The sequence below is a fragment of the Pongo pygmaeus genome, chromosome 12 (genome assembly GCF_028885625.2).
Source record: "Pongo pygmaeus isolate AG05252 chromosome 12, NHGRI_mPonPyg2-v2.0_pri, whole genome shotgun sequence".
Classification (NCBI taxonomy): Eukaryota; Metazoa; Chordata; class Mammalia; order Primates; family Hominidae; genus Pongo; species Pongo pygmaeus.
This window is the reverse complement of record NC_072385.2, coordinates 106,805,313-106,824,897: the sequence shown is the minus strand read 5'-3', so window position 1 is coordinate 106,824,897 and position 19,585 is coordinate 106,805,313. Positions and strand designations below refer to the sequence as shown.

Sequence of the window (19,585 nt, the reverse complement as noted above, 5' to 3'; positions counted from 1 at the left end):
TTAAAATCCTTGGATGGCTTTCCTCTGACCCTAGGATAAACTGCAGCAATTATGTGGTCCTTGACCACCCACATGCTCCAGCCACACCAACTTTCTTTCTGTTCCCTTAAGACATCCTTCACCTCCAGGCTTTTGCCTTTGCTGCTCCCTCTGCTAGAACACCCTCGCATGAAGTCCGGGCACCCCCGCAGTGCTCCCATGGCAGCTGGTACTTCTCTTGTGTGGACCGTGTTAAGCCCTGATGACTTGTGGACCTCCTAGAAGCTTTACAGTATATTGATACCTAGGCTTCTCTCCAGACCAACTGTATCGGGGGTAGGGCCTGGGCACTGGTAGTTTTAAAAATCCTAGATGATTCCAATCTGCAGTCAAGGTTGAAAGCCACTACCCTTAGTAGACGACCTCCTATATTTCAATGAAGACACGGACAGTAAAATGGGGGGTCTGTATCAAGTGCCTGGTACAGGGAGGGTGGTGAGCAAATTATCTACTGTACGAGGACTGTGTGGCAGGGACTGTATGAGACAATGCAGAGTGACACTGCAGGAAGCTGCATGTGTTGCAATGCCACCACTGAGCAGCTGAAAGCTTTGTGACAGTGTGGGGTGTCACAGTCGGACAGTGACTGGTGAGGGTCGCTGTGAATGGCTGTAGTGTGTGACAGAGCAGAATGTCACCGCAGGAGTAGCTGTGTCCTGTGTGTGACTGACTGCGAGCGCCTAAGGGACTCTGGCCAGGCTGCTGGACTCGGGGCGTCGCCGGGGAAGAGTTTGAGGGAGCTGGAGATGCCCCGCACCAAGATGGCAGCTGAAGGAGGCTGCTTGTCTCGGGCTGCACAGCCAGGAACCGCGGAGGGGAAGCAGAAGGCGGGGGAGGGCGGGAGGCCATTCGCAGGTCACTTGGGTTAGATCCGCGCGAGGCACTAGGCGCAGCCGCCCAGCCCCGCGACCAACTAGCGCCGCCTCTCGCCGCCCAGCCGTGGGCACCGGCGGTGGGCGGGGCCAGCAGCGCAAACGGCCGGCAGCTGGGACCGGACCTGCACAGGCTGCCTATGGCGGGTGGCGGGTGGGCCCGCGAGTCACAGCCGGCCAACCGGGGCCAGCCAGGAGCCTGAGGGTCGGAAGCCCCCAACACAAGATGCTGAGCTCCTTCCTGAGCCCCCAGAATGGCACCTGGGCAGACACCTTCTCTCTGCCCTTGGCTCTTGCCGTTGCCCTCTACTTGGGCTACTACTGGGCATGTGTGCTTCAGGTGGGTGCGGGTCCAGCGCTCTGGCCAGCGGGTTTGGGTGTAGGGGGCAGCTTCCAGACACGGGCTTGAGCCCTTGGTGGGAGCTGGGATGGTTGGGCTTCCCCACAGGTGAAATTTGCTATCACCGAATGGAGAGTCGGCTCTGCCTCCCTAGTGCCTCTGCATCCCATGTGATCGATCCCCATGTCAGCTGGGCCTTTTGGGTACCGGAGGGTGCTGCTCCCTATAATGTGGACAAGCATTTGGGGAAAGGTGGGGTGGAAGGCATCCTGAGGTGTCAGAGATGTGCACACTTTGCGTTCCTTTTTAGGTGGTTTAGCTGAGTCTTTCAGCTGCACTGAAGGAAGGAACCAGAGGTCTGTGGGTCATGGCTAACTCCCAATACCACCCACCCCCCAAATAGCTTAGTAGGGCCTCCTTTCCTTTAAGGGCTGGCTGAGGTCAGAACTGGCCTAGCTCAGAACTGATGGATGACCCTAACTGTCCTTGCTCATTCAGCCCTGTTTTATGTTCCAGGCTCTCCGTATAGTGTGAGAGAAAGTTTGAAGAGGTTGATTTTGATGAATTTGGAGATTTTTCTCACTGAAATTTAGATAAATACATAACTTACATATCCAGGAAAAGCCAAATCTTTTCATCTTCATTAAACTCTGTTCTAGGTAGCTGAGTCTAACAAGACACCTACTGGTTCAAGTCCTTTAAAAAGGTCTATAGGAGACTTTAGTGTTACCTAGACATTTCCATATTTTCAGAGCTTTCTACATTATCATATATTGTTTACTAAATGTCTTCCTTAGGGCCGGGTGTGGTGGCTCACGCCTGTAATCCCAACACTTTGGGAGGCAGAGGCGGGAGTATCGCCTGAGGTCGGGAGTTCGAGAGCAGCCTGACCAACATGAAGAAACCCCGTCTCTACTAAAAATACAAAAATTAGCCAGGCATGGTGGCACATGCCTATAATCCCAGCTACTCGGGAGCCTGAGGCAGGAGAATCACTTGAACATGGGAGGCGGAGGTTGCAATGAGCCTCATGCCATTGCACTCCAGCCTGGGGCAACAAGAGTTAAACTCCGTCTGAAAAAAAAAAAAAAGTCTTCCTTAATAAAACAGTTAAAAAATCCAAGCCTCACAATATTCTGTAGGCCTCACTTTATACATCAGATTTGGAAGGTCACTTCAGAACAAAACTGCCCCTAAGGAAACACTTTCCTTTACTTGCAACTAGCTGCACAGAAATCTGGGCCCCTGCCACTTTATAGACTAAACCTTTATAAGCTAACGAATACTGGTTAAAATGCAGGAAAAGTGCCATTCTGGAGGCCCTCTAGATATGGTGTTTGGATTGTCCAGCACTGTAATGGATCTATACTGATTTAAGCATAGCAACCAGTGGCATATTGTAATACTAATTCATTCTCACGAGGGAGTCAAGAAACATTTTCTTGAGTTAAAATCAAATTAGCCCACATAAATCAAACCTGTGAACAAATTTATAAGTCTTGTTCCACACTACTGGGCCGTTTGGCCAAGGAATTAACAAACTGATAGTAACTCGGCCGAGCACAGTGGCTCATGCCTGTAATCCCAGCATTTTGGGAGGCTGAGGCGGGCAGATCACTTGATGTCAAGAGTTCGAGACCCTCCTGGCCAACATGGTGAAATCCCCATCTCTACTAAAAATACAAAAATTAGTCGGATGTGGTGACGCAAGCCTGTCATCCCAGCTACTCAGGAGGCTGAGGCAGGAGAATCGCTTGAACCCAGGAGGTGGAGGTTGCGGTGAGGTGAGCTGAGATGGCACCACTGCACTCCAGCCTGGGTGTCAGAGCAAAACTCCGTCTCAAAAAAAAAAAAAAAAAAAAAAAAGGATAGCAACTCAAAATCTTGGCAATTAGGAGGCAATACACGACAGTGACTAGACAGCGCAGGCTCTAGAGTCAGACGGACCTGGGTTTGAATCTCCTGCTCTGCCACTAACTAGCTCTGGCAAGCTTCTGGCCCTTTACAAGTTATTCAGCATTCAAATCCATTCACATAGGGGGATCACAGAACCTATTTCATGGAACTGTTATGAAAATCACAAGACAAAATTTGTGTGAAGTTCTTAGCACAATGCCTGGATCTTAATGAGCACTCAACAAATCTTACCTACAAGTACTGGTGGTAATGTCATAAGTTAATAATTTTGTTTTGCCACTTGCTTGCTGTGTAACTGGACAAACCACTTAACCTCTGTCAGTCATAACTTCTTCACTTATAAAATATCTCATAAGCTTGGGCTTAGCCCAGTGCCTGCACACGACTGACAGCTGTCATAATTCCAGGGCTTAAGGACTAGGGTCCAAAGTCACATCTCCCAAAAGTTGCACTATCAACTTGGCCTCGCTACCATTTGCCCCTGTAGAGTATAGGAACTGTACTAGAGATAGAAATCTGGTCCTCATGTTCCTTAGGGCCCACTGCAGATATGCAGTTTCTATTCTTGAACCTATGGCATACTCCTCCTTCACATGCCTTCCACGTGGCTAGGCTCTCTCATTCACTTCATGTCTGTCCAGAACACAGCAGAGAAGCTGAAAGTCAGGGCTCAGTGCCCACTGACCTCATCTGTCCCTGTTATTTCATCCTTGTCACCTTCCCCCTGGCTGGCATGAAGGAAGAAAAAAATCAATTCACATTAGGGCTGTTCTTCCTTTAGAGCACAACCTAACAGCAGGGGCCCCACAAGTAAGAGAAGATAAGGTCCCCGGTAGAAAGAAGCCCCTTAGGCCAGACGCAGTGGCTTACGCCTGTAATCCCAGCACTTTGGGAGGCCGAGGCGGGCGGATCATGAGGTCAGGAGATCGAGACCATCCTGGCTAACACAGTGAAACCCCGTCTCTACTGAACGTACAAAAAATTAGCCAGGTGTGGTGGCGGGCGCCTGTAGTCCCAGCTACACGGGAGGCTGAGGCAGGAGAATGGCGTGAACCCGGGAGGTGGAGCTTGCAGTGAGCCGAGATTGCATCACTGCACTCCAGCCTGGGCAACAGAGCGAGACTCTGTCTCAAAAAAAAAAAAAAGAAAAAAAAGATGGTGTTTCGCTCTATCACCAGGCTGGAGTGCAGGGGCACGATCTCGGCTCACTGCAACCTCTGCCTCCCGGGTTCAAGTGATTCTCCTGCCTCAGCCTCCCGAGTAGCTGAGCTTACAGGCGCTTGCCACCATGCCTGGCTAATTTTTGTATTTTTAGTAGAATCGGGGTTTCACCATGTTGGCCAGGATGGTCTCCATCTCTTGACCTTGTGATCCGCCCGCCTTGGCCTCCCAAAGTGCTGAGATTACAGGCATGAGCCACTGTGCCCAGCCGGCTTCATTTTCAACTGCAAAGTAAAGGCTGAATATTGAATGGTGCTGCATTTCCTCAGCCCCTGCCCAGAATCCCGACTTTTCCTGCAGGGAATCAGCTGGGCACTTATTTATTGACAGGGTCTCACTGTTGCCCAGGCTAGAGTACAGTGGTGCTACCATAGCTCACTGCAGCCTTGAACTCCAGGGCTCAAGTGATCCTCCCACCTCCGCCTCCCAAGTGGCTGGGACCACAGGTGCACACCACTGAGCCTGGCTGTTTACATTACCTGCTCTCTCCAAAATGGGTTTGGGGCATGGATAGGCTGAGCGGGAAAGTCAGCACTGGACAGTCAACTCAGCAGCTCCCAGTTCAGGGTCAATTCTGGGCAGTGACGCTCCGGGACTGGGTTTTTTAGGGGCTCTAGTTGGAGTGTATTATCAGAGACTTGGCCATTCAACTGAGCTGTGCTGAGTATCTCACATGCAGACAAAGCAGGGTCCTCCAGGCTGGCCTCTGGAGAGGGGGTCCCCCTCCCCCTCTGGTGTTGGGTGCCTCACTAGCTTGGTGCAAAAGTCAGGGAAGTGGGGCAGACTGTTGTGTGATTACAGAGGCCTCGGCTGGTGGCTGGGCCACAGTTTCTGGCCTTCCTGGAGCAACACTGTTCCATCACCACGGAGACTGTCTACCCAACGCTGTGGTATTTTGAGGGGCAACTACAAAGCATCTTCCAAGCCCTCCTGCAGTCTCAGCCCCTAGTCCTTTATCAGAGGTAAGGGACAGAACAGGGTGAACATGAAACCCCAGGTATCTAGGGAAAACCTATCTACCGCTTTTAAAATGTAGGTAATCTGCCTCATCTACATCCCTGTGTTGAGGGTTCAATGATAATGGATGTTATATGGAAGGGCTATATAATTGCACGGCCACCAGGTCATCTTTTATGTCCCCATCCCACATTGTCAAGCCTTACTGTTTTACATGAAGAACACCCTCAGATGATGCTGATGGGAAGTGGTAAGACTTGTCTGTGGGTGGGGCAGGGGGCAAAGCTTTTGAATTACATTAAGTTCTTAATAGTATCTTTGTGTGCCTCTTCCTCCAAAACCAGTGACATCCTCCAAACACCAGATGGAGGCCAGCTCCTGCTAGACTGGGCCAAGCAGCCTAACAGCAGCCCCAAGCAACCTGACAGCAGCCAAGCCCCTGATCCTACTACCCAGCCCATTGTGCTGCTGCTTCCTGGCATCACCGGCAGTAGCCAGGAGACATACGTCTCGCACCTAGTTAACCAAGCTCTGAGGGATGGCTACCAGTAAGGATGGGTGCAGCCCCAGAGTGGGGTGGCATCTGAGAACGTGTACTAGGGAGAAGTCAATCTGGACACTGATAGATAAGAAGAATGCTACACGAAGGGAGTCTTTGGACAGGGGTCTTTCTGAAGACTACTGAAAGGGGAGAGGGGCTAAGAAGGGTCTGGCTAAGATGTACCTGTGTGTGCCACAGGGCTGTTGTGTTTAACAACCGGGGCTGCCGTGGGGAGGAACTGCAGGTGAGTAGCCGCCTTCCTCATAGCAGCCCTTCACCCACTCCCTTTAGAGATCCTTGGCCCTGGGGCTCTACCTCCTACCTATCCTTCCTCAGTTTCCCCTCCACCTTCTGGCCACGGTCTCCCTCCCTACCCAATGATCTGGTTTGCCCTCAGACCCACAGGGCTTTTTGTGCCAGCAATACTGAAGATCTAGAGACAGTCGTGAACCACATCAAGCACCGCTATCCCCAAGCTCCACTGCTGGCCGCAGGCATCTCTTTTGGAGGGTAAAGATTGCCTGGGCTTAACCCAGAGGCCCAGTCTTCCTTTCTTTCCTCCTCCATGTCCCTTTCCTCTGTCCCAACTCACATTAATGCAAACCCTTCTTTCACGGTCCCTTGTCCAATTCTACAGGATACTGGTGCTGAATCACCTGGCACAGGCCGGGCAGGCTGCAGGGCTGGTGGCAGCACTGACTCTGTCTGCATGCTGGGATTCCTTTGAGACCACTCGCTCCCTGGAAACCCCACTCAACTGACTGCTCTTCAATCAGCCCCTCACTGCTGGGCTCTGCCAACTTGTGGAACGGTAGGGCCGTGGCAAGTGGGAGGAGGCAGTAGACAGAGTAGGATGGCAGACACTCCAGGTTCTCCTAGTGCTTGGTCAGTTCTCTCTGGGCTTCCTCACACATGAGATAGTAAGACAGGGCCTGGGGGTGGGGGATCAGGTCCAGGTGTCAAGCCAAACACTTATGTACTCTTGCAGAAACAGAAAGGTGATTGAAAAGGTGGTGGACATAGACTTTGTGCTACAGGTATAATCTTCAGCCATGCCCCTGGTTCCCCCCAAATGAGTCTTCCATTATCTTCCTATTCTTTATCATCTTAGCCTATCCTATGGTAACACCTGCAGGCCCGCACAATCCGCCAGTTTGATGAGCGCTACACGTCTGTGGCCTTTGGATATCAAAACTGTGTTACCTACTACAAAGCAGCAAGCCCTAGAACCAAGGTAGATGCCATCCGGATCCCTGTGCTCTGTCTCAATGCAGCAGATGACCCCTTCTCCCGTTTGTGGTGAGTACTCTGATTCAGGACACTTTGGCCCCAAGGAAAATGGGCCATGAGGGACGCAACAGACAGCCTGGGCTCCCAGTGAAGGCCAACGTTTCTAACTTCTGACCCTCTCCTAGCCCTTCCCATACAGGCCGCCCAACACTCCCCCTACGTTGCGCTGCTCATCACAGCCCGGGGTGGCCACATCGGCTTCCTGGAAGGGCTGCTCCCATGGCAGCACTGCTACATGAGCCGCCTCTTGCATCAGTACGCCAAAGCCATCTTCCAGCACCCAGAGGGGCTGCCTGACCTCAGGGCTCTCTTACCTTCTGAGGACAGAAATAGCTGACAAGAGTACCATTTGGGGTCTCAGTTCACTCTTTCCTTGTTTATTAAATATCAACTTTTCCTGCCTAATGGGCTGAGGTTCATTTTCCCATTCCTCAAGGTAAGGGTAGACTACCTAGGAACTTATTGCATCTTTAGGCCGGCTGGCTTAGTGCTACCCATCTGAATCCCCAGATTACTACCCAAGTCTTCCTTTTGCCCCTTCCTGCCCTAACAGCAAGTACCAGGCCAGTCCCTTCCCCAGCAAATGCCAGGGGCTTCATGTGAAGAGGAACTGGCACAAGGCTGAGGGGAGGAGGAGAAACTGTTTCTGCAGGAAGGACAGCAGTGCCTCCAGGCTCTTCGGCATCTTCACATGTTTCTAGAGAAAGGACAAGCTCAACTCTGGAGCCTCTGGTAGGTAGAAGGAAGGAGGCAGGGAGTATGGCCTGGGCTTCAGATACCGCTGTTCTAGATGGATCCACAGATGATGAAGGCAAGGTTCCTGGGACCCGGAGTCACGCAGGGCCATAACCAAGCCTTTTCACTAGAAGGGCAGGCAGTGCCCATTCATCTTGTCAGAGGCAACCTCAGCTGTGGACCCGAATGGAGTGAGCAAAGGGAGTCCAGGCCTCCACTCTGCTCTAGAGATGGCAGTGTCCAGGCTCCTGATTCCCAGGAAGCAGGGAAGCTAAAGGAAACCTGGAAAGGCACTCTGGAGCAGCAGAATGGTCACAACAATAAGCCCAACACACAGCAGGAGCAGGAGCCACACAGGAACACTCCCTGCAGGAGGGAAAGGGAGGAGGTCAGCGGGCAAAGGGGCTTCCCAGCATGAAAACCAGAACCCTTCAAAGGGGGAGTGGCACAAAGAGCCCAGCCTCCGGGGGGCACGTTTCTGGTCCAGTTAAAGGTGGGGTGGTGCCTGCCTACCCCGCCCCAATGACTCACGCCGTGAGGGCAACAGATGCAGCTGGCAACGACTATCCACAGCCACAGAGAACAGGGCAGTTTCATGGGACCCAAGGAGCTCTGGACCACGACCCTTCTCAGGTAGAAAGGCCACATCCGTCACCACAATGCCATGGGCCTCCCTCACGTAGTAGAGGCACTGCGGGCAGAAGGAAAACCAGTGAGGAAAGGCCTAGCTGGGAACTCTTTCTGGAAAGCATGTTCCCCACCCCCAGGTTTTCCCTCAATAGAACGGGCCAGACTCCTTCATGCAAACTCAGGGTAGAGACAGGCCTACAGTCCACCCACAGGGCCATGCCAACCTCCACCCATTACCTGGAGAGAGAAAGCTATGTAGATGGCAACAGAGCCAGTGACTGTGCCCAGGCCTAGGAAGGTGCCAGACTCACTGCAACAAACAATAAAGAGCTCGTTGTCCTGGAGGCTTGTGCAGCAACCCTCATACCCCAATACCGGTCCGCAGGGACCCAGGCAGGACTCCTTTCCAAGCTCCCTCAGGGACCCCCTACCTAGCCAAGGCAGCAATGTCTCACACCTGACATTGAGGCAGGAGACGACTTCATGGCCACAGGACTTGGTCTGAAGGGGCAAGAAGTTGGAGCCATCCCAGGCTGTGAGGTAGCAGGGAGGGGGCTGGCGCAGGCGCTTGTGGGGAATTTGCACTGTGAAGAGTCGCAGGCCAGCTGGCTGGTCTGGAACCTGCCCAAACCTGGGGGCCGGATGAGGGGCTATTCAGCTCCTAGGGCCTGCCCAACCCTCCTCAGAGGTTTGTGCACCACCTGCACCCTGGTCAGACCTGGGGTAACACTCAACAAGTTCCTTCCCAGCTCTCCCATCCCCAGTCTTTTCCCTCTCCCCCACCACAGCTGGGCTATGCCTCTTTCAGCCACCCCCAAAAGTCTTCACACCTGCAGGCCTGGTAGCGGTAAGGTGTGCTGGAAAAGGTAGGTCCATTCTCTTGCCAGTGCAGCTGTGTCACCAGCTGATCTTTCTGCCACACAGAGGCCTTAAGGTCCCGGCCCACAGTTACCAACTAGTTAGGAATAAAGATTCCAAGGATGGACAGGTTAGGGGATCCACTTACTGGGCAAGCAGCATAAGCACCTCCTCTCTCCTTTCTCCACCCTCCTCCCACCCCCACCCCCTTACCTTGCCATCAGGCCCTAAAGCCAGGTCTTCAATCTCCCCTTCGTGGGCTTTGAACTCCAGAACCTTCTCCAGGCTGGGTACCTGTAGCCAAACCACCACCATGGTTAACTCAGGTGTCCAGCAAGTACACTGTGACTGATCCCCACGCCACCCCTTCTAATGGCCCCTCAATGCAAGCTTCATTCACAAGTTTCCCAGATGCCACATTCAGCTTCTCACAATTTTGATCTTGCTGCTACTGACATTCATCCTCCCTAACCCCGCAAACCCACACCTTCCAGACACGGACGTAGCCATCTGTTCCTCCAGTGGCAAGCAGGGTATTATCGTGGTTGAAGCACACAACTTTCTGCAGTGGATCGGAGCTGAAGTCTGTCTGCACCGCCTGCAAATTCTCTACCCTGAGTTCTAGCCCCTCATGCTGGGTTTCCGCTCCATATTTCTTCTCTGCTGGGGCTGCTCCCTTCCTTTGTCGAGGCCCCTGCTCCTTGGAACCTGTAACACAAACACTTGGCCAGGTTCCAGGCTTCTACAGTAAGGAGTACTGGCCCCTCTCTCCATGGCAGGTGCCCATACAACTTCTAGCTTGCTACCAAAACCCTACTTCCAGACCCACTTCTTTAGAGACACCAAGAGTGACCTTACTTGTTCAACCCTTTCCCCAAGGAGGTAGAGAGGGAGCTCCTTACCGGCCTTCTCTGCCTTGCTGCCCTTCTGTTGATGGGCCTGGAAGCGCAGGAGCTGACAGTGGGCATCCTGCCCTGCAGCAAGGATGTCACCAGCCAGTGCCAAGTTCATGGTGGCCCGTTTCTCTGTGTCATGGGAGTGCAGCAAGGAGGCACTCAAGCGCCCATTAATCCGCTCTAGCTGCAGAAAGTGCTGTGGGAGGGGGAACCCGGATGAGCAAGTTCAGGGGTGCCCAGAGAGCACGTCTAGGGAGGAGTCTGATGTGGTACCCCCTTGCTTTCTGCACGTTCTAGTTCATAAGGGTTTCTCGAGTCTTTTTTCTCTCATTTGGGCCTCACAAATCTATACAGTGAGCAGGACTGGGATTATTACCTCTATTTTACAGAACAGGGTGAAGCTCAGAAGACGGAAGGAACTTAGCCTAAACCCAAATGCACCACTCTCGCCGCTGCTAGAGGGCAGGCAAGACCTCCCGGAAAAGGCCAGGATAAGACCCCTGGAGCTGCTCTGAGGCGGAGCTGAAGCGTTCCTGCCGACTCTGCAGCTGTGTGCAGTTTTCACTTTACCTTAAAAGCCTCTCCTCCGCCCGCTGAGTTCTCGACTGAAATTCGCGCCTGGGCGTCAGGCAAGCGGGTCTTCCCAACAGAAGTGGGCAGGGCCCGAAGCTGGAGTGTGGCCCGCCCCGCGACGCCCCGGCCACCCTGGAATCGCCGCCAGCCCGCAGCAAGACCCAGCCCCAGTGGCCCTGCGCTCTCACCACGCCATTCTTTATGCCTGTCTTGGCGGCGCCTCCTCCGCCCGCAGCGATGAGCAGCCCAGTGCTGGGGTCGACCTGAAGCGCGTACAACGGGAACGGAGCCCGGTACAGCTCTGGCGCCCGGCGCCGGCCCATACCGCCCGGTGCGTGTTCACTGCCCGCACCGCGGCATCCAGGACATGCCGCGCCGGGCCTTCGACTACTGCCCCGGCCGCTTGTGAACTCGGCCCCGTCGCCGCCGAGAGCACTCCCGACCCCTCTCACACCGGGGAGTTGCCAAAACCCTGACCACCAGCAGGCAGCCGAGGATCTGCTCGGGTCCGTCCAAGTCGGTCTCGCAGACGCGCACTGCGCACGCGCACCTGTCTCGCTGCTCCCTCCGCGCAGGCGCAGGAGTGCGGACACGCGTCAGCACTAGCCGGCCGCCGGGCCGCGGGGCCGCGTTTCCCAGGGCGGGGCTTCGGTTCTACATCCCTGGCGCGGAGGCACAGTCGCCCAGCACCGACTTCGCCATCTTTGTGCGGGGCGCGCGCGGAGGAGGTGGAGCCAATGGAGGTTGATGAAGGTCAACCTTTAATAAAGAAATCCGACTCGCGCCTGTAATCCCAGCACTTTGGGAGGCCTAGGCGGGCGGATCAGGAGTTCGAGACCAGCCTGACCAACATGGAGAAACCCCGTCTCTACCAAAAATACAAAGGGCGTGGTGGCGTGCGCCGGTAATCTCAGTTACTCGGGAGCCTGAGGCAGGAGAATCACTTGAACCTGGGAAGTAGAGGTTGCAGTGAGCCGAGATCGCGCCATTGCCATTGCTCTCCAGCCTGGGCAACAAGCAACAAGAGTGAAACTCCGTCTCAAAAAAAAAAAAAAATCCTCTGCCGGGAACGGTGGCTCGTGCCTGTAATCCTCCTGTAATCCCAACACTTTCGGAAAGCCCGAGAGAGGAGGATGGCTTGAGCCCAGGCTTTCGAGACAAGCCTGGGCAACATGGGGATCCGTCCCTACGAAATATTTAAAAATTAGCCAAACATCGTGGCACCTGTGGGCCCAGCTGCCCAGGAGGCTCAGGCGGGAGGATCACTTGAGACCGGGAGGTCGAGGCTGCAGTGAGCTCGACCACTGTGCTGGACCGCCAGTGATGTCACCACTGCACTCCAGCGCCTGGGTGACAGAGCTAGACCCTGTCTCTGACACACATGAAATCCTCAAATTAGGACTGTTCCCATTTGAGGAGTGATATGCCAACTCCTAGGAGCACAGGCCTTTGCATCTTACCCCAGAAAGGAAGTGATTTGCCTGAGGGCACACACCAGAAACCACTGGAGTCTCTTGCTTCTTAACAGAGGCAGCACGAATTTAAAAATAAACCTGACTTCAAATGCTGAATCCACTGCTTCCTAGTATGGGGACACCTCTGTCATCCTTAACGCCTATCTCCGACTTTTGGCAGGGGTGGTGTCTGCCATTCCCTTTCTCAAGGCTTCACACTCCTGGGCCAGTGGCTTGCTGGGTGGCCAGCTGCTTTGCTGGCCTCAGAGGGGGCAGTTCGGCTCCTGGGCAGGTATCTTCTGCGCCTGACACTCCATTCTTCCTCGGGTTTCTGATCTGATGAGGACCTTTGTGCACTCCTGAGAGCGAGCACAAGGGATGTCCTTCCCTGCAAAGAGACACTCCTCCTGCATTCTCATTAACCTAAGGTGCACCCAGAGGAATGGTGCAGTGGCTTCATCTTTGGGGATGCCAATATCTGTCCCACAGAGTTGAATTAGATGTGTGAAGGGCCTGGCCAAGCTCTCTGCATATCTCAAGTCCCCAGGCCTTGTGGGTCCCTTGTCCTCCTTGGATACATGGCACCTGCTCTTTCTGGCCTCTCCGTTTCCTTTGACACCACCCTCCGGGGTCTTTTTTATTTTTTGAGACGGAGTCTCGCTCTGTTGCCCAGGCTGGAGTGCAGTGGCCTGATCTCAGCTCACTGCAACCTCTGCCTCCCAGGTTGAAGTGATTCTCCTGCCTCAGCCTCCTGAGTAGCTGGAACTACAGGCACCCGCCACCACACCCGGCTAATTTTTGTATTTTTAGTAGAGACAGAGTTTCACCATGTTGGCCAGGCTGGTCTCGTAACTCCTGACCTTAAATGATATGCTCACCTTGGCCTCCCAAAGTACTGGGATTAGAGGCGTGAGCCACCACATGCTGCCCTCTTTTTTTTTTTTTTTTTTTTTTTTGAGATAGGGTCTCGGTCACCCAGGCTGGAGTGCAATGGCATGATATAGCTCATTGTAACCTTGAACTCCTGGACTCAAGTGATCCTCCCACTTCAGCCTCTTGAGTAGCTGGTAGTATGGGCACGCCCCACCATACTCAGCTAATTTTTTTATGTTTTTATTTTTGGAGAGACAGGGTCTTGCTATGTTGCCCAGGCTGGTCTCAAACTCCTGGCTTCAAGTGATCCTCCTACCTCAGTCTTCCAGTGTGTTGGGATTATAGGCATGAACCACCCCCTCCCTGCCACCAAGGGTCTTGTTGGGGACTGGCACCCCTGTAGTTACAGCCACCTATTCTGTGGACTCAGCAGGACACAAACACAAGTTTCACAGGGTCAGACTTTATTAGATACACAGAAGGCTGAATGGGGCCTTGGTGCCCTTGGTCCTCTTCAGCCCGGAGACAGCAGACTCCACAAGGGGCTCCCAGGATTCAGAGCAGGAGCACACGCCTGACCTCCGGCCAGCCAGCCCTTCAGGGTGTCTCGGGGACTCCCTGAGATCTGGGGCCTGGTTGGGAGGGTTGGGTTTGGAGGGGATGTTCCAGGGGGCCTCCGTGGCTCTGGAACTAGACTGACGACTTTTGGAGAATGAGCTCCAGAGAAACTGGCCTCTTTGGGGCAGAGCAAGGCCTGGGCTTCAGGGAGGTAGTGGCCTGTTTTGGTGCCCGAGGTGGAGGCCCGGGGAAACATTGCGGGGAGTTTGGTGATTGAAGGCCTGCAGACCTGAAGCTCCTGGTCTGGGAGGCTGTGCCTTGGACTGGGTCGGCCTGGGCCTGAGCTGCTGGAGGCTGAGATGCTGGCGATTGATGCCCACAGGCCTGAGTAGCCTTGCCCTGATGCCCTACTTCCTTCGGCCTTTTTTCGGGCAGCAAATGCAAGGCCCTGGCCTGGCCCTGAGGCAGGCGGAGGCCGAAGCCGATGCCTATCCGGAGTGGCCCAGATTCCTGGCCCTGCACACAGGGCAGTAGTTGAGGGAAAGCAAGCAGCCGGGGTCCTGTCCTGTGCCTGGGGAGGGGGCAGGAGGGGCTGCGGGGCCGGAGGCACACCAGGCATATAGGATACTCCACGACTGGGGCCTGGCCGGTTCTGCCTAGCCACAGGTGCTGCAAAAGCAGTAGCCGCAGGTCGTGTGCGATGCGGCGGTGCCCCAGCTGGACCACCAGGGCCTGGGCCAGGGCCCCTGGGTCCCTGAACTGTGCAGGATCCTTCTCGCTTGGCACGCATCTCTCCACCATGCCAGGGGACCCGGACCTGATGTCCCTGTACTGATGCCAGCGCCATGTCTGCCTGTTAGAGTGGAGCCTATGAGAAGGTGGGCTGGGGCCTGGGGAAGTGAGTGTGGAGCTATGCAGGTCCTCGGGGTGGGAAGGGGACTGGCAAGGTGAGTGGGGAAGTGAGGAGTTCTGAGGCTGGGAGGGAGAAAAGGAAGGAGTCAGAAGGGGAGAGGGGTACAGCCAGTGGTTGGAGGGAGAGGATGCACGTGGATGGGGGAGAGAGAGGTAGTTCTGGTGAAAGAAAGTGGGGAAACTTGGGAAAGAGGGAGAATAGGGACGTGGAGCAAAGTCAGAATTTGAGTCACAAGAGCCGAATTGGAAGCCAGGAGAGGGGGATGCTGGTGGAGGGGAGGAGGGACGATGGGGAGGGACGATGGAAGAGAATGGTGGGTGAGAGGGAGGGAGGGACTGATGGGGAGAGAGAGGCTGCAGGTTGTGAGGAGAGGAGTCCACACGCTGTGAGAAGCCCCAAGTGGGGTGCCCAGGGAGCACTGAGGTCTGTGGCAGCACCTGGTCCTTGTTTTGAGGCAACATCGCCTTGAATCCAGAAGGAACTGGGGCAACAAGACTAGGGATGAGAGACCTGGCAGAGTCAGGACCAGTATCTCTGAGGTCAGCTGTGCCTGAGAAATCAAGGCCACCTTCTGTGTGCAGAGCGTGGCTCCAGCCTGGTGTGGGCGCAGGTGCTGGTGGCAGGACAAGGGGACACCCAGCCCTCCAGCACCAGGCTCTCTGGGTGTTCAGGCATGAGCATGAACCTAAGCTTGGCTTCTCACTTCTTTGCAGTCAACCATTGATGAGGGATGTGTGGGGATGGAGAATCACAGCTGCCTCTTGGGAGTGGAGGGGCAACAGCGATTATCTGGGCGGGGCAGTGAGGAAGACAAAGCCCATAGGACCTGGAGAGAAAAGAGAGAACCCAAGACATTGGGAGAATTGGTCCGTTTCTGGCTCTGCCTCATGTCCCCAGTTCCAAGCTGAACTCACCAAGACTTTAAATCCACGTCACCTTTGGGATCAAAAGAACTGGCAAAATGCTCCAGGGAAGATGAGAAGTGGGGAGGAGAGGAATAAGGAGGAAGGGAGGGTAGGATGGAGTTGGAGGACGGGTTTGGGGGATAAGAGCTGAGTTGGGAACAGGAATTAAGGGTGTTCTGGTGCTGAGCGCTCTTACCAATGAGAATTCCTCTGGGCTGTGTTTCACGGGCACTTCAGCGTTGAGAGGACCTGGGAGAGAGGAGCAGAGTCACCAAATGGTAGATACACCTTTCTCTGTCCCCAGCGTCTAACACTAAATGCACTCTGACCCAGGTTTCTGTCTGAGCCCTGAGTTTTGCCCTCAGTCCTCCTTTAGCCAGGCAGAGGGCTGTGGTACAGGTTTTTATTCTCCTAATCCTGACTCGGGGGTTCTGCAAGCATCCCAGTGTCCTGCCACTCTGGTTCCTCTGACCCCTTATTGCCCCTAGTGCTGATGTCCTCTAGCTCACCCTGGCCCAGACAGAGATGCCTTATTATACCCAGCAGCAGAAGGAATGGGGCCAGCTGGTAAAAGCCTCTGGGAGACTGGGACTTTGTCTAAGGGGTGGCGCCAGGGTCGCCGCCCCCAGTGGGAGCTGGGGGCCCCATTCCCTGAGTTCAGTTCTCCCTGGCAGCATGTGCCTATGTCACAAAGGTCAGGTGCTGACATCACAGAATCTCCTCCTCGAGGCTCTGGGACCTTCTTGAAGAGATCATCCAAAGGCTGGCCCTTGATGACCCTGTGAAGCAGGCAAAATTCTTCAGTGCACTCAGTTTCTCCTTCAAGACCCAGCCCCCACCTCTACTCTTGGCCTATACACTTTACAGCTCCTTCATCCATCGCTCTCCCCACTAACACAGCCTGTCTGGGCTAAGCTCATGCACCACACCTTTCTCCCCCTTGGGATATACCTATTATATGTTTTAATAACTATTTTCTTAACCGATTTATTGGGATATAATTCACATACCATACAATCTACCCATTTAAAGTGTACCATTCGATGTCTTCTAGTATATTCACAGGGTTGTAGAACCATCTCCACCATCTAGTTTTAGAACATTTTTGTCCCCCCAAAAATAAATCCTGTACCCATTAGCAGTTGGTCCCCACTCTTCCCCCAGCCTCTGGAAACCACCAATCTACTCTGTTTCTATAGGTTTGCATATTCTAGACATTTCATATAAGTGGAATTATACAATATATGGTCTTTTGTATCTGACTTCTTTTACTTAGCATGTTTGCAAGCTTCATTCATGTTGTAGCATGTGTCATTGCTTTATTCCTTTTTATTGCCAGATAATATTCCTTTGTGTGGATATGCCATATTTTGTTTATCCATTCATTAATTGATGGACATTTTGGTTCTGTCTACTTTTTTTTTTTTTTTTTGAGATGAATTCTCATTCTGTTGCTCAAGCTGGAGTGCAGTGGCACAATCTTGGCTTACTGCAACCTCCACCTCCTGGGTTCAAGCAATTCTCCTGCCTCAGCCTCCTGAGTAGCTGGGACTACAGGCGTGGGCCACCATGCCCGGCTAATTTTTGTATTTTTAGTAGAGATAGGGTTTTGCCATGTTGGCCAGGCTGGTCTCGAACTCCCAACCTCAGGTGATCCGCCCACCTCGGCCTCCCGAAGTGCTGGGATTACAGGCGTGAGCCACCGCGCCTGGCATGGTTCTTTCTACTTTTTAGCAATTATGAATAGTGCTATGAACATTGTTGTACAAGTTTTATGTGAACATATGGTTTCATTTATCTTTAGATACATAGAAGCAGACTTGCTGGGTTACATGGTGAATCTATATTTAACATTTTGAGTAACTACCAAACACTGTCTTCCAAGTTGGCTGTACCAATTTTCAATCCCATCAGCGAGGTATAAGAGTTCCAATGTTTCTTTATCCTTACCAACACATGTTGTTGCCTGTCTTTTTTATTTTAGCAATCCTAGTGAGTGTGAAACGGTATGATATTGTGGTTTTTATTTACATTTTCCTAATGACTAATGATGTTGAGCATCTTTTCATGTGCTACGGGATATTTGTTTATCTTCTTTGAAGAATTGTATATTCAAATCCTTAGCCTATCTTTTTAAAAGCCAGTCAAATTTAGCAGTGGGGTGTTGTATACCAACTTTAGTGACCTTTTTTTTTTGGGGGGGATGGAGTCTCGCTCTGTCGCCCAGGCTGGAGTGCAGTGGCGCAATCTCGGCTCACTGCAACCTCTGCCTCCTGGGTTCAAGCAATTCTCCTGCCTCAGCCTCCCGAGTAGCTGGGATTACAGGCGTGCACCACCATGCCCAGCTGATTTTTTTTTATTTTTAGTAGAGATAGGGTTTCACCATAATGGCCAGGCTGGTCTCAAACTCCTGACCTTGTGATCCACCCGCCTCAGCCTCCCAAAGTGCTGGGATTACAGGCATGAGCCACCACGCCCAGCCGGCTGTGGGTTTTCTATTCTTTTTTTTTTTTTTTGAGACAGGGTCTCACTCTATTGCCCAGGCTGGAGTGCAGTGGTACAATCGAGGCTCACTGCAGTCTTGACCTCCTGGGCTCAAGCCATCCTCCCACCTCAGCCCCACCAGATAGCTGGGACCACAGGCACACACCACCATGTCTGGCTAATTTTTGTATTTTTTTGTAGAGGCAGGGTCTTGCCATGCTGCCCAGGCTGGTCTTGAACTTCTGAGCTCAAGTGATCTGCCTGCCTTGGCCTCCCAGAGTGCTGGAATTACAGGCACAAGCCACCATGCTCGGCTGCCTTTTTCATATATGCTTTTTTTTTTTCTTTTTGGAGACGGAGTGTCACTCTGTCACTCAGGCTGGAGTGCAGTGGCACGATCTCAGCTCACTGCAGCCTCAGCCTCCTGGGTTCAAGCGATTCTCCTGCCTCAGCTTCCCGAGTAGCTGGGAACTGCATCGGGCAAATCTTCCCATTTTATTCCTAAATAAGATAGCTACGATTTTTAAAAAGTGGCCAGGCGCAGTGGCTCACAGCTATAATCCCAGCACTTTGGGAGGCTGAGGCAGTTGGATCACTTGAGTCCAGGAGTTTGAGATCAGCCTGGCCAACATGGTGAAACTCCATCTCTAATAAAAAAAAAATAGAAAAATTAGCCGGGCATGGTGTTTTGAGCCTGTAATTCCAGCTACTCGGGAGGCTGAGGCAGGAGAATCACTTGAACCTGGGAGGCGGAGGTTGCAGTGAGCCGAGAACGCGCCACTGCACTCCAAGCTGGGCAACAGAGCAAGACTCCATCTCAAAAAGAAAAAGATTTTGTAAAAAGCTACATACCTCCTTCACAGTTTGCCCACAAGGAAATTCCCTGTAGGCCAAACAGTTCTGTTGAATTTCACCTTGGCAATGTAAATTGATAGCTTATCTTCACAGGTGCAGGCTAAAGGACAGAACTCAAAGTCATCATCCCTCTGCTCACCTGACACTAATGCATATCTGATTTGCTTCCTCTGTCCTACTGTCTATGTAAAAATGCAGATTCACTGAGCCAGACTAAGGGTTAAGTGACTGTTCCTTTAGCCCCCTCTCACAGGTAAATTCTATATTCAGTGAAAGGCTGATCAGAGATTCAAAAGTGGCCGGGCATGCGTGCTCACGCCTATACTCCTAGCACTTTGGGAGGCCAAGACAGGCAGATTGCTTGAGCTCAGGAGCTCGGGACCAACCTAGTCAATGTGGTGAAACCCCGTCTTTACAAAAAAAGTAGCCGGGCGTGGTGGCACACATCTGTAGTCCCAGCTACTTGGCGGGGCTGAGGCAGGAGGCTTGCTTGAACCCAGGAGGTAGAGGCTGCAGTGAGCCAAGATTGTGCCACTGCACTTCAGCCTGGGTGACAAAGTGATACCCTGTCTAAAAAAAAGAAAGCGACTCAAAAGAATGCAACTGTTTGTCTCATCCACCTATGACCTGAAAGCCCCCGCTTCAAGTTGTCTCGACTTTCTGGACTAAACCAA

General features: G+C 53.0%; 3 protein-coding genes across 9 annotated transcripts; 1 reads left to right on the top strand and 2 right to left on the bottom strand.

Moving 5' to 3' along the window:
- The first annotated feature begins 796 nt into the window (after positions 1 to 796).
- ABHD1 (abhydrolase domain containing 1) lies at positions 797 to 7,582 on the top strand. The gene is given in 9 exon segments (XM_054476175.1): positions 797 to 1,251; positions 5,191 to 5,351; positions 5,691 to 5,894; positions 6,086 to 6,131; positions 6,285 to 6,397; positions 6,525 to 6,698; positions 6,876 to 6,924; positions 7,023 to 7,179; positions 7,303 to 7,582. Coding segments are annotated over 9 exon segments (1,230 nt in total). The 5' UTR covers positions 797 to 1,137; the 3' UTR covers positions 7,515 to 7,582.
- PREB (prolactin regulatory element binding) lies at positions 7,526 to 12,432 on the bottom strand. Of its 4 annotated transcripts, XM_054476135.2 has the most exons (9): positions 11,058 to 12,432; positions 10,303 to 10,492; positions 9,888 to 10,108; positions 9,614 to 9,694; positions 9,373 to 9,497; positions 9,000 to 9,173; positions 8,780 to 8,852; positions 8,444 to 8,603; positions 7,526 to 8,278 (listed from the first exon to the last, which is right to left on the bottom strand). In XM_054476135.2, exons 1-9 carry the CDS (start codon positions 11,190 to 11,192, stop codon positions 8,184 to 8,186), a joined length of 1,254 nt encoding a protein of 417 aa, XP_054332110.1. In that variant the 5' UTR covers positions 11,193 to 12,432; the 3' UTR covers positions 7,526 to 8,183. The 4 variants fall into 4 exon arrangements, with proteins under 4 accessions (XP_054332110.1, XP_063504934.1, XP_054332111.1 ...); XM_063648864.1 differs by lacking the exon at positions 9,000 to 9,173; XM_054476136.1 differs by lacking the exon at positions 8,444 to 8,603 and having other exon boundaries at positions 8,225 to 8,278.
- Positions 12,433 to 13,643: 1,211 nt separating this feature from the next.
- PRR30 (proline rich 30) lies at positions 13,644 to 16,261 on the bottom strand. 4 transcript variants are annotated; one of them, XM_054476140.1, is made up of 4 exons: positions 16,082 to 16,261; positions 15,769 to 15,821; positions 15,105 to 15,493; positions 13,644 to 14,607 (listed from the first exon to the last, which is right to left on the bottom strand). In XM_054476140.1, the coding sequence occupies exons 3-4, from the start codon at positions 15,126 to 15,128 to the stop codon at positions 13,711 to 13,713; spliced, it is 921 nt and encodes a 306-aa protein (XP_054332115.1). In that variant the 5' UTR covers positions 15,129 to 15,493; positions 15,769 to 15,821; positions 16,082 to 16,261; the 3' UTR covers positions 13,644 to 13,710. The 4 variants fall into 4 exon arrangements, with proteins under 4 accessions (XP_054332115.1, XP_054332114.1, XP_054332113.1 ...); XM_054476139.1 differs by having other exon boundaries at positions 16,112 to 16,260; XM_054476138.1 differs by having other exon boundaries at positions 13,644 to 15,493; positions 16,082 to 16,260.
- Between the last annotated feature and the right edge of the window lie 3,324 nt (positions 16,262 to 19,585).

Bases quoted from the DNA above. Each gene is read 5' to 3' on its own strand.
- PREB (XM_054476135.2), bottom strand. From the start codon at position 11,192: ATGGGCCGGCGCCGGGCGCCAGAGCTGTACCGGGCTCCGTTCCCGTTG. The intron at 9,498-9,613 runs GTAAGGGGGTGG...ATTCCTAACTAG, and splicing joins CTTTAGGGCCTGATGGCAAG to TTGGTAACTGTGGGCCGGGA. The intron at 9,174-9,372 runs GTGTGAAGACTT...TCCGGCCCCCAG, and splicing joins TACCGCTACCAGGCCTGCAG to GTTTGGGCAGGTTCCAGACC.
- PRR30 (XM_054476138.1), bottom strand. From the start codon at position 15,128: ATGTTGCCTCAAAACAAGGACCAGGTGCTGCCACAGACCTCAGTGCTC.